Consider the following 13,984-nt stretch of genomic DNA (forward strand, 5'->3'; position numbering starts at 1 on the left):
TAGTGGAAGTCCCAAACAGGGCTGGAAGCAGCCAATCAACTAGTGGAGGTCCCAAACAGGGCTGGAAGCAGCCAATCAACTAGTGGAAGTCCCAAACAGGGCTGGAAGCAGCCAATCAACTAGTGGAAGTCCCAAACATGGCTTTAAGCAGCCAATCAACTAGTGGGAGTCCCAAACATGGCTTTAAGCAGCCAATCAACTAGTGGAAGTCCCAAACATGGCTTTAAGCAGCCAATCAACTAGTGGAAGTCCCAAACAGGGCTGGAAGCAGCCAATCAACTAGTGGAAGTCCCAAACATGGCTTTAAGCAGCCAATCAACTAGTGGAAGTCCCAAACATGGCTTTAAGCAGCCAATCAACTAGTGGGAGTCCCAAACATGGCTTTAAGCAGCCAATCAACTAGTGGAAGTCCCAAACAGGGCTGGAAGCAGCCAATCAACTAGTGGAAGTCCCAAACAGGGCTGGAAGCAGCCAATCAACTAGTGGGAGTCCCAAACATGGCTTTAAGCAGCCAATCAACTAGTGGGAGTCCCAAACAGGGCTGGAAGCAGCCAATCAACTAGTGGAAGTCCCAAACATGGCTTTAAGCAGCCAATCAACTAGTGGAAGTCCCAAACAGGGCTGGAAGCAGCCAATTAACTAGTGGAAGTCCCAAACAGGGCTGGAAGCAGCCAATCAACTAGTGGAAGTCCCAAACATGGCTTTAAGCAGCCAATCAACTAGTGGAAGTCCCAAACAGGGCTGGAAGCAGCCAATCAACTAGTGGGAGTCCCAAACAGGGCTGGAAGCAGCCAATCAACTAGTGGAAGTCCCAAACAGGGCTGGAAGCAGCCAATCAACTAGTGGGAGTCCCAAACAGGGCTGGAAGCAGCCAATCAACTAGTGGGAGTCCCAAACAGGGCTGGAAGCAGCCAATCAACTAGTGGGAGTCCCAAACAGGGCTGGAAGCAGCCAATCAAAAAGAGGCAGAGAGAGAGAAGAAAGTGAGACAGAGAGAGAGAGAAGAAAGAGAGGCAGAGAGAGAGAAGAGAGAGAAGAGAGAGAGGCAGAGAGAGAGAAGAGAGAGGTAGAAAAGAGAGAGAAGAAAGAAAGAAAGGCAGAGACAGAGAGAGAGAAGAAAGAGAGGCAGAGAGAAGAAAGAGAGGCAGAGAGAGAGAGAAGAGAGAGGTAAAGAAGAGAGAGAAGAAAGAGAGGCAGAGAGAGAGAGAAGAGAGAGGTAAAGAAGAGAGAGAAGAAAGAGAGGCAGAGAGAGAAGAGAGAGGTAGAGAAGAGAGAGGCAAAGAGAGAGAGAGAGAGAGAAAGAGAGGCAGAGAGAGAGAAGAAAGAGAAGGGTGGGTTCCTGTGTATTGCCCAGCAACAGAGTAACAGATACCTACAGAGGAGGTTTTAGCCAGATGAAATCCCCAGAGCTCAGAGCTTGCCAGCCCTCTTAAGACCATGCTAATAATGAAATGTGTCAAAGCGCATAAAGATGAGATTTGAGCTTTTAGAAAGCAGGGCGCTAGCAGGCAGGGGTCTCCGAACACACCGAGTCAGCAAAGTGTTGGGCCTGTTGGGCAAGGCTACATGTTAATAAACATTAGTCTGTCAATCAGTAAAACCACCAGCTGAACGGAACGTTTTATAAAGTGGAATACGGGATCTTCAGACACGCGCCAGGGAGAAAACACTGGCCATTACTCAAAGAGTAGTTTGAAGTAAGGGTTGTCACGGAGATAAAGAACAGATGTGTGTAACTAGAGGAGCTGCTTGGTCTCCATAGTTACGAATAGAAAACAACCATGTGAAAAAAACAACAACTGCTCACGTAAACATAAACCAATTAAACCAGGTAGAGTGTGTAGAAATGAGAATTCACTTTTAAATTTTTTTTTTTATATATATATAATTTACTCTCAAAAAACAAAATTATTCAATCACAGTATTTTCAATAGAAAACTATTAGCAGCTATTTTGGCTTATTTTGTGGTCTCAAACAAGTGAGGTAATTAACATTCTTCAAGATTATGGACAAAATAGTATTATTGACAAGGAAAGCGTTGGGAATGTTGTTCCCTTTTCATATAATTGCTACAAATAGTTTTCTATTTGTAAGGAATATATGTGTGTAATCGCTGGTTTTTCTCTCTTGTTCTTCAACCCTTCAGACTTGATCCTGTTGTCTTAAACTAAAGACGTACCGACTACAACGGGTTGTCAATATAACTATAGGATTGTGCCTTTAGCTTCTAGACAATTGAAAGAAAGTTGATATGAACCCCAATAGAACAGGAGAGAAAATATGTTTTCAATGGTATAATTGTTATCATATTAGGAGGGAAAAATAATTCCCTCTACGTTTCTATGGTCTGATTTTTGGCTACTTTCAAACAAGGCCTCCAGATCATTGTAAAGCGGTGAGTGGCACGCCGATAGCCTGCCTACCGATGCCTATGCACTTGATCGGTGAATGGGAGGCGCACTTCAATTACAAGTTGAGAAAGAAAAATAGTAGCTCTTTTAAAAAAAACGTGGCCATCAAAACTGTTTTTAACAAACAGATTGTGTTTATAAATGTTGCGCAATGACTGGGCTTATAAAAACATGTGTTTCACTCCAGCAGCAAGGACCTGAGGACCTGAGGAGCTGTAGTAGTAAGGACCTGAGGAGCTGAGGACAAGAGGAGCTGTAGTAGTAAGGACCTGAGGAGCTGAGGACAAGAGGAGCTGTAGTAGTAAGGACCTGAGGAGCTGAGGACATGAGGAGCTGAGGAGCTGCAGTAGTAAGGTCCTGAGGAGCTGAGGACATGAGGAGCTGCAGTATTAAGGTCCTGAGGAGCTGAGGACATGAGGAGCTGAGGAGCTGCAGTAGTAAGGTCCTGAGGAGCTGAGGACATGAGGAGCTGCAGTATTAAGGTCCTGAGGAGCTGCAGTATTAAGGACCTGAGGAGCTGAGGACAAGAGGAGCTGTAGTAGTAAGGACCTGAGGAGCTGAGGACATGAGGAGCTGTAGTAGTAAGGTCCTGAGGAGCTGCAGTATTAAGGTCCTGAGGAGCTGAGGACCTAAGGAGCTGTAGTAGTAAGGACCTGAGGAGCTGAGGACAAGAGGAGCTGTAGTAGTAAGGACCTGAGGAGCTAAGGACATGAGGAGCTGTAGTAGTAAGGACCTGAGGAGCTGAGGACAAGAGGAACTGTAGTAGTAAGGACCTGAGGAGCTGAGGACATGAGGAGCTGTAGTAGTAAGGACCTGAGGAGCTGAGGACATGAGGAGCTGTAGTAGTAAGGACCTGAGGAGCTGAGGACAAGAGGAGCTGTAGTAGTAAGGACCTGAGGAGCTGAGGACATGAGGAGCTGTAGTAGTAAGGACCTGAGGAGCTGAGGACATGAGGAGCTGTAGTAGTAAGGACCTGAGGAGCTGAGGACCTAAGGAGCTGTAGTAGTAAGGACCTGAGGAGCTGAGGACATGAGGAGCTGTAGTAGTAAGGACCTGAGGAGCTGAGGACATGAGGAGCTGTAGTAGTAAGGACCTGAGGAGCTGCAGTAGTAAGGACCTGAGGAGCTGAGGACCTGAGGAGCTGTAGTAGTAAGGACCTGAGGAGCTGAGGACATGAGGAGCTGTAGTAGTAAGGACCTGAGGAGCTGAGGACATGAGGAGCTGTAGTAGTAAGGACCTGAGGAGCTGAGGACATGAGGAGCTGTAGTAGTAAGGACCTGAGGAGCTGAGGACATGAGGAGCTGTAGTAGTAAGGACCTGAGGAGCTGAGGACATGAGGAGCTGTAGTAGTAAGGACCTGAGGAGCTGAGGACCTGAGGAGCTGTAGTAGTAAGGACCTGAGGAGCTGAGGACATGAGGAGCTGTAGTAGTAAGGACATGAGGAGCTGTAGTAGTAAGGACCTGAGGAGCTGAGGACAAGAGGAGCTGTAGTAGTAAGGACCTGAGGAGCTGAGGACATGAGGAGCTGTAGTAGTAAGGACCTGAGGAGCTGAGGACCTGAGGAGCTGTAGTAGTAAGGACCTGAGGAGCTGAGGACATGAGGAGCTGTAGTAGTAAGGACATGAGGAGCTGTAGTAGTAAGGACCTGAGGAGCTGAGGACATGAGGAGCTGTAGTAGTAAGGACATGAGGAGCTGTAGTAGTAAGGACCTGAGGAGCTGAGGACATGAGGAGCTGTAGTAGTAAGGACCTGAGGAGCTAAGGACATGAGGAGCTGAGGACATGAGGAGCTGCAGTAGCATAGCGCTGTCTGAAAAACGATATTCCACAAAGAATAAGCTCTGAATGCTGTGTGATAGATAAGATAAATGACGACTAGCGCCAATACACAAGGTCCAATTAAATCCCACTAAAATTATGCAAATGAACCGATAGACACATAAGCATGAGGGTCAAACGTATCGACTGGTATTTTCACCGATCAATGAAGAAGCATCATTTTGCAAAAGGATTGTCTTTTGTCCCAGTCAATTTGCCCCGGCAACAATGTTATTTATTCCTTATTAAAAATAATACAATTACCAGGCTACCTGAAATCCTGACACACACACACACACACACACACACACAGTAACTAAGTTTGTAGGAAATTAGGTCAGAAAGAGAGATGCAGGAAGAGCAGCTGAACAAGCATAGCCCATCTGTTGAAAACATATTCAGTTACCAGACCTCCAGGGGTGAGACAACATCATCACCACCTACACACACTACTACACACTACTACACACTACTATACACACTACTATACACACTACTACACACACTACTATACACACTACTACACACACTACTACACACACTACTATACACACTACTACACACACTACTATACACACTAAACACTACTACACACTACTACACACTACTACTACACACTACTACACACACTACTATACACACTACTACACACTAAACACTACTATACACACTACTACACACACTACTATACACACTAAACACTACTACACACTACTACACACTACTACACACACTACTACACACACTACTACACACTACTACACACACTACTACACACTACTACACACTACTACACACACTACTACACACACTACTAAACACTAAACACTACTATACACACTACTACACACACTACTATACACACTAAACACTACTACACACACTACTAAACACACTACTACACACACTACTATACACACTACTATACACACTACTACACACACTACTACACACTACTATACACACTAATATACACACTACTACACACACTACTATACACACTACTATACACACTAAACACTACTACACACACTACTACACACACTACTATACACACTACTACACACTACTATACACTAAACACTACTATACACACTACTACACACTAAACACTACTACACACACTACTACACACACTACTATACACACTACTATACACACTACTACACACTAAACACTACTACACACACTACTACACACACTACTATACACTAAACACTACTACACAGTACTGCGGTGTGAAGCTCGCCGCCATTAGACTCTGGAGCAGTGGAAACACGTTCTGTGGAGTGATGAATAACGCTTCACCATTTGGTGGATGCCAGGAGAACGCTACCATCCTGAATGCATATTGCCAACTATAAAGTTTGGTGGAAGGGCTGTTTTTCATGGTTCGGGTGTTGGCCCCTTAGTTCCTGTGAAGGGAAATCTTAACGCTACTGCATACAATGACATGCTAGAAGACTCTGTGCTTCCAACTTTGTGGCAACGGTTTGGGGAAGGCCCTTTCCTGTTTCAGCATGACAATGCCCCAGTGCACAAAGCGAGGTCCATACAGAAATGGCTTGTCGAGATCGATATGGAAGAACTTGACTGGCTTGCACAGAGTCCTGAACTCGGTCCCATCAAACACCTTCGGCCCCATCAAACACCTTCGGCCCCATCAAACACCTTTGGGATTAATTGGAATTCTCTTCAGTTGGGTTTTGGGTTAGCTAAGTGGATAATGTTAGCTAAGTGGCTAATGTTAGCTAAGTGGATAATGTTAGCTAAGTGGATAATGTTAGCTAAGTGGATAATATTAGCTAAGTGGATAATGTTAGCTAAGTGGATAATGTTAGCTAAGTGGATAATGTTAGCTAAGTGGATAAAATTAGCTAAGTGGATAGTGTTAGCTAAGTGGATAATGTTAGCTAAGTGGATAGTGTTAGCTAAGTGGATAATGTTAGCTAAGTGGATAATGTTAGCTAAGTGGATAATATTAGCTAAGTGGATAATGTTAGCTAAGTGGATAATGTTAGCTAAGTGGATAATGTTAGCTAAGTGGATAATGTTAGCTAAGTGGATAATGTGGATAATGTTAGGTAGGTGGATAATATTAGCTAAGTGGATAATGTTAGCTAAGTGGATAATGTTAGCTAAGTGGATAATGTTAGCTAAGTGGCTAATGTTAGCTAAGTGGCTAATGTGGATAATGTTAGCTAAGTGGCCAATGTTAGCTAAGTGGATAATATTAGCTAAGTGGGTAATGTTAGCTAAGTGGATAATATTAGCTTAGTGGATAATGTTAGCTAAGTGGCTAATGTTAGCTAAGTGGATAATGTTAGCTAAGTGGATAATGTTAGCTAAGTGGATAATGTTAGCTAAGTGGATAAAATTAGCTAAGTGGATAGTGTTAGCTAAGTGGATAATGTTAGCTAAGTGGATAATGTTAGCTAAGTGGATAATATTAGCTAAGTGGATAATGTTAGCTAAGTGGATAATGTTAGCTAAGTGGATAATGTTAGCTAAGTGGATAATGTTAGCTAAGTGGATAATGTGGATAATGTTAGCTAGGTGGATAATATTAGCTAAGTGGATAATATTAGCTAAGAGGATAATGTTAGCTAAGTGGATAATGTTAGCTAAGTGGCTAATGTTAGCTAAGTGGCTAATGTGGATAATGTTAGCTAAGTGGCCAATGTTAGCTAAGTGGATAATATTAGCTAAGTGGGTAATGTTAGCTAAGTGGATAATATTAGCTTAGTGGATAATGTTAGCTAAGTGGCTAATGTTAGCTAAGTGGATAATATTAGCTAAGTGGATAATGTTAGCTAAGTGGATAATGTTAGCTAAGTGGATAATGTTAGCTAAGTGGATAATGTTAGCTAAGTGGCTAATGTTAGCTAAGTGGCTAATGTGGATAATGTTAGCTAAGTGGCCAATGTTAGCTAAGTGGATAATATTAGCTAAGTGGGTAATGTTAGCTAAGTGGATAATATTAGCTTAGTGGATAATGTTAGCTAAGTGGCTAATGTTAGCTAAGTGGCTAATGTGGATAATGTTAGCTAAGTGGCCAATGTTAGCTAAGTGGATAATATTAGCTAAGTGGGTAATGTTAGCTAAGTGGATAATATTAGCTAAGTGGATAATGTTAGCTAAGTGGGTAATGTTAGCTAAGTGGATAATATTAGCTAAGTGGATCATGTTAGCTAAGTGGGTAATGTTAGCTAAGTGGGTAATGTTAGCTAAGTGGGTAATGTTAGCTAAGTGGATAATGTTAGCTAAGTGGGTAATGTTAGCTAAGTGGATAATGTTAGCTAAGTGAAACCACAGACCTGATGATGCCACTGCTCCTGGACATTTACGCTACACCGGATTCACCAGATTCTATAGATGTACATCAAATAGACATTCTGTTCGCTAGCTCAACAGACCTGTGTTGATTGACAGTTTGCTGGTCCAATCAGAGGGCCGAATGTGCGTTTCACTAGCCAATCTGTTGCACATTTTTTTTTGCAAGAGCGATGCCATGGATACTGTCTTGGGCTGCGTGGAGAGGAATCCACGGAAACTCTGTGCCACAAAATGAGTGACAACATTACACATCCTGGCCAGATCATTTGCAGTCATCAGTCTCAAGTCAAAATTGAGTCCTGAGTCTTGTGGCATCAAGTCAAGTCTCAAGTTATTTTAATGTCTATCAATTTAAGTCTCAAGTCATCAAATGTGTGACTCGAGTCAGACTGCTGTACACTACTACTACACACACACACACACACTACTACACATACACTACCCACTACTATACACACACACACACACACACACACACACACACACACACACACACACACACACACTACTACACATACACTACCCACTACTATACACACACACACACACACACACACACACACACTACACAGTACTACACACACACACACACTCTTCACATTACTACACACTACTACACACTACTATACACACACACACACTACCCACTACTACACACTACTATGCACACACACACACACTACCCAGTACTACACACACCTTCACATTACTACACACTACTACTACACAGTACTACACACAACTACACACACCTTCACATTACTACACACTACTACACACTACTATTTGGGATGATCTAGACTTCCTGTCTGCCAGGCCAGTGTCTGAGGTCCTCGTGTCAGTCAGCATGCAGGGCCTCTCCAGGACCGGCCCCATCCATCAGAGCACCAAGCTTGGGCCCTCAAGGCTCAATATGGTGGGTCTCCATCAGCATAACACTGTGTTAGTGTTAGGACGTGTTCTAATCTACTGGGCATTCCTCACCTGACCTGTGGCCTGCTAGTGATCCCACGTTGCTTTCATCTGCCACTGGAAACAAAACACACAGAGGCCACAAAGTCAAGACATACGAGAGGAGAGGAGAGGAGAGGAGGAGAGGAGAGGAGAGAAGGATCAGACCAGGCAGGGTGGAGAGGAGAGGAGAGAGGGATCAGACCAGGCAGGGAGGAGAGGAGAGAGGGATCAGACCAGGCAGGGAGGAGAGGAGAGGAGCGAGGGATCAGACCAGGCAGGGAGGAGAGGAGAGAGGGATCAGACCAGGCAGAGAGGAGAGGAGAGGAGAGGAGAGGAGAGGGGGATCAGACCAGGCAGGAGAGTAATCAGGGAAGTCCTGCTCAGGTTACGTTTAAATGTGTGGTAATTACAGACACAAGACCAACTGGGAGGAGTGGTATTTACAGACACAAGGCCAACTGGGAGGGGGGGAGGGGTATTTACAGACACAATGTCAACTGAGATGAGTGGTATTTACAGACACAAGGCCAACTGGAAGGGGGGGGGGGGGGGTAATTACAGACACAAGGCCAACTGAGAGGGGTGGTATTTACAGACACAAGGCCAACTGAGAGGGGGATGGGTAATTACAGACACAAGGCCAACTGAGAGGGGTGGTATTTACAGACACAAGGCCAACTGAGAGGGGGGGGGGGTAATTACAGACACAAGGCCAACTGAGAGGGGTGGTACAGACATCAATAGAGAAGCCACTGCTAGGACTAGAACTGCCTTGCTGAGACCTACTCCCGGGGACACATTGATAACATCTCTGAACCGTTCCCCTTGCTTTCTAGTTTCTCCAGAAACCAACCAGGTCCCCTTGCTGTCTAGTTTCTCTAGAAACCAACCAGGTCCCCTTGCTGTCTAGTTTCTCTAGAAACCAACCAGGTTCCCTTACTGTCTAGTTTCTCCAGAAACCAACCAGGTCCCATTGCTGTCTAGTTTCTCTAGAAACCAACAAGGTCCCCTTGCTGTCGAGTTTCTCCAGAAACCAACAAGGTCCCCTTGCTGTCTAGTTTCTCCAGAAACCAACCAGGTCCCCTTGCTGTCTAGTTTCTCTAGAAACCAACAAGGTCCCCTTGCTGTCGAGTTTCTCCAGAAACCAACAAGGTCCCCTTGCTGTCTAGTTTCTCCAGAAACCAACCAGGTCCCCTTGCTGTCGAGTTTCTCCAGAAACCAACAAGGTCCCCTTGCTGTCTAGTTTCTCCAGAAACCAACCAGGTCCCCTTGCTGTCTAGTTTCTCCAGAAACCAACCAGGTCCCCTTGCTGTCTAGTTTCTCCAGAAACCAACCAGGTCCCCTTGCTGTCTAGTTTCTCCAGAATCCAACCAGTTCCCCTTGCTGTCTAGTTTCTCTAGAAACCAAGAGGAAGGAGGAGCAGCCTCCTACTGGATGAGCAAAGAGGAGGGAGGAGCTAGGATCAGCCTCCTACTGGATGAGCAAAGTGGAGGGAGGAGCAAGGATCAGCCTCCTACTGCTGTGTTTACTCATGTTTTACTTTTTAATCTAAGATCTTGATCTGAGGAAAACACATCCACAAACAGAGAAGGAAGGAGCAGCCTAAAGCACCAACTTCTTTATTTAGTGTCTTGTTTTATCAGAGATCTTTGGTATTTGAAAATTCAAACCAAGGTGGAAGGAAAATGTAAAAACCTACTTTCACAAACTGAGCTCAAAGGGAACATTGTAAAAACGACTCCTTATCCTGATTCTTCTCCTGTGGGATCGTCTGATACCAGCTGATTAAACTGGGTTTGCACAACCGAAGAATTTCTGAACTAACTCTCAGAAACCCTCAGGGAAGCTCATCTGTTGAATGTGGAACGAGAGAGAGAGAGCTCGGTTTGTTGTTTTGGAAAGGTTCTTAGTAGCTAGCTAACATTTGAGTTTGGATCTCGCAACCTAGTTGGCATCAGTTGCTCGGACAGCTACTCTCTGTCCAGTGATCCTGCCAACCAAGTCCGTGTCTGAGGAGCTAACTAGCTGCTGGGATTTTATTGAAGGTTGAACACAGCCCGGGACACAGTTAGCCATTGTGGCTGGGACCACGGATTTAATAATAACGGCATAACCTACCTTTTCTAGCTACCATAACAAAGACCAATGCCGGTGGTCGTACCGTTGAGGACAGTGGTGTCTCTCAACCACAGGTGAAGGCTCTTTAAAAAAAACAATGGTTCTACAAGCAGTTGTTACAACAACAAGTAAATAGCTTCAAGTGTTTTGTCCAAAATACTGGTGGAGTCAACTAATAAAACACCTGCCCAACGAGATCCAGGACCTGAAGAACAGTTTGCAGTTCTCCCAGGGTCAGCTCCATGAGGTGAAACAGGAGAACGACAAGATGACAACAATATGTATAATTGAGAGAGGACATCAGTTCCGTGAGTGAATCAATGATAACAATGACGGATAAATCTCGAGGGACAATCAAGGCGGAGTAACATGGTTGTGGGATGGAATTAATACATAATCTCCACATGAGACAGAGTCTGAGGACAAAGTGAGGGAAATGATCTCGGAGAAACTGAAAATGGACCACAGGAAGGTTGAGGTGGAGCGCGCTGACAGGAATAGAAAACCCAACACGGGCCCAGGTTCAAGGACAAGGTAGCTGTTCTGGAACAAGAGAAGAACTTGACAGGAACGTTTTTACCTCAGCGTGGACTATCCTGAAGCTGTGCGCCAGAAGAGGAAAGAGCCATGAAAGCTGTCAGAGCGCGTGGGGACATGGCTTAAATCCACTATGACAGGCTCATTGTTCACCCTGCCTCCCAGAACACTGGATGGGATGAGAGAGCCAAGACTATGGGTTCATAGCTTCAACCCTGCAGCACACACACACACACACACACACACACACACACACACACACACACACCAACAGATTAATGGACTGCTGAATGTATATGTTTTTCTCTAGCTTTGTTTGCTCTTTTCCATATTATATATATTATATTATATCTCTGATAACTTCCCAGGAAAGGGCTGAAAATAGCCCATATTAATATATGTAGCCTTAGAAATAAGGTTCACGAAATCAACAACTTACTAACATCAGATAACATGCATACACTGCTCAAAAAAATAAAGGGAACACTTAAACAACACAATGTAACTCCAAGTCAATCACACTTCTGTGAAATCAAACTGTCCACTTAGGAAGCAGCACTGATTGACAATAAATGTCACATGCTGTTGTGCAAATGGAACAGACAACAGGTGGAAATTATAGGCAATTAGCAAGACACCCCCAATAAAGGAGTGATTCTGCAGGTGGGGAGACCACAGACCACTTCTCAGTTCCTATGCTTCCTGGCTGATGTTTTGGTCACTTTGAATGCTGGCGGTGCTTTCACTCTAGTGGTAGCATGAGACTACAACCCACACAAGTGGCTCAGGTAGTGCAGCTCATCCAGGACGGCACATCAATGTGAGCTGTGGCAAGAAGGTTTGCTGTGTCTGTCAGCGTAGTGTCCAGAGCATGGAGGCGCTACCAGGAGACAGGCCAGTACATCAGGAGACGTGGAGGAGGCCGTAGGAGGGCAACAACCCAGCAGCAGGACCGCTACCTCCACCTTTGTGCAAGGAGGAGCAGGAGGAGCACTGCCAGAGCCCTGCAAAATGACCTCCAGCAGGCCACAAATGTGCATGTGTCTGCTCAAACGGTCAGAAAACAGACTCCATGAGGGTGGTATGAGGGCCCGACGTCCACAGGTGGGGGTTGTGCTTACAGCCCAACACCGTGCAGGACGTTTGGCATTTGCCAGAGAACACCAAGATTGGCAAATTCGCCACTGGCGCCCTGTGCTCTTCACAGATGAAAGCAGGTTCAGACTGAGCACGTGTGACAGACGTGACAGACAGTGCTAGCAGTCAGTATCTAAATCATGTGTGTGAAAGGCTTGATAGTGTATGCGATGTAAACTTTGGAATACTTTGAGGCAGAAAGACAAATTCAACTTTCATCATATCAGATGGCTTATACATCACAAAACCATTTGATGTTGCCAATTATTTTAATGATTACTTCATTGGCAAAGCTAGCAAACTTAGGCAGGAAATGCCAACAATAAACAGTCCGCCAAAATTAATAATGAAAGAAAAACATTGGAAGTTTGAATTTTGTCAAGTTAGTGTGGGAGAGGTGGGCAAAAATGACTACTATCGATTAATAAATGACAAACCTCCTGGCATTGACAACTTAGATGGAAAGCTAATGAGGATGGTCGCTGCCTCTATAGCCACTCCTATCTGTCATATCTTTAATCTGAGCCTAGAGGAAAGTAATTATGCTACCTAAGAGTGGGAAAGCGTGGTAAAGCAGCCTTTACTGGTTCTAACAGCAGACCTATAAGATTGCTGCCAGCTCTTAGCAAACTGTTGGGAAAAAAATTGTGTTTGACGAAATACAATGATATTTCTCTGTAAACAAATTAACAACAGACTTTCAGCATGCTTATAGAGAAGAGGCACTCAACGTGTACTGTACTGACACAAATGACTGATGATTGGTTGAAAGAAATTGATAATAAGAAGATTGTGGTAGCTGTACTGTTAGATTTCAGTGCAGCCTTTGATATTTCCCTCGGAGAGGGTTTTCTTTAATGGAAGTGTCTCTAATGTAAAACAGGTAAAGTGTGGTGTACCACAGGGCAGCTCTCTAGGCCCTCTACTCTTTCCTATTTTTACCAATAAATGCCACCACTGGCATTAAACAAAGCATGTGTGTCCATGTATGCTGATGATTCAACCATGTACATATCAGCAACCACAGCTAATGAAGTCACTGAAACCCTTAACAAAGAGTTGCAGTCTGTTTTGGAATGGATGGCCAGTAATAAACTGGTCCTGAACATCTATAAATCTAAGATAATTTTATTTGTCACAAATCATTCCCTAAGTTCTAGAACTCAGCTGAATCTGTTAATGATGAGGTGTGGCTGTTGAACAAGTTGAGGAGACTAAATTACTTGGCAAATACATGATGTTACCTTAGATTGTAAACTGTCATGGTCAGAACATATAGATTGAATGGTTGTAAAGATGGGGAGAGGTCTGTCTGTAATAAAGAGATGGGGAGAGGTCTGTCTGTAATAAAGAGATGGGGAGAAGTCTGTCCGTAATAAAGAGATGGGGAGAGGTCTGTCTGTAATAAAGAGATGGGGAGAAGTCTGTCCGTAATAAAGAGATGGGGAGAGGTCTGTCTGTAATAAAGAGATGGGGAGAGGTATGTATGTAATAAAGAGATGGGGAGAGGTCTGTCTGTAATATAGAGATGGGAAGAGGTCTGTCTGTAATGAAGAGATGGGGAGAGGTATGTCTGTAATAAAGAGATGGGGAGAGGTATGTCTGTAATAAAGAGATGGGGAGAGGTATGTCTGTAATATAGAGATGGGGAGAGGTCTGTCTGTAATATAGAG

General features: G+C 44.3%; 1 protein-coding gene across 5 annotated transcripts in view; it reads right to left on the reverse strand.

Annotated features, from left to right (window-relative positions):
- The window catches only part of pard3bb (par-3 family cell polarity regulator beta b), a 288,351-nt gene that overhangs the window by 27,103 nt on the left and 247,264 nt on the right, over positions 1-13,984 (reverse strand). For 4 of the 5 annotated variants that reach the window (XM_036975336.1, XM_036975337.1, XM_036975335.1 and 1 more), the window contains one exon: positions 8,550-8,594. The exons of the other annotated variant lie outside the window; for it this stretch is intronic. In XM_036975336.1, coding sequence (XP_036831231.1) covers positions 8,550-8,594 — 45 coding nt within the window. The remainder of the gene's footprint in view (positions 1-8,549; positions 8,595-13,984) is intronic. 5 annotated transcript variants of the gene reach the window in all.

The sequence above is a fragment of the Oncorhynchus mykiss genome, chromosome 3 (assembly GCF_013265735.2).
Source record: "Oncorhynchus mykiss isolate Arlee chromosome 3, USDA_OmykA_1.1, whole genome shotgun sequence".
Taxonomy (NCBI): Eukaryota; Metazoa; Chordata; class Actinopteri; order Salmoniformes; family Salmonidae; genus Oncorhynchus; species Oncorhynchus mykiss.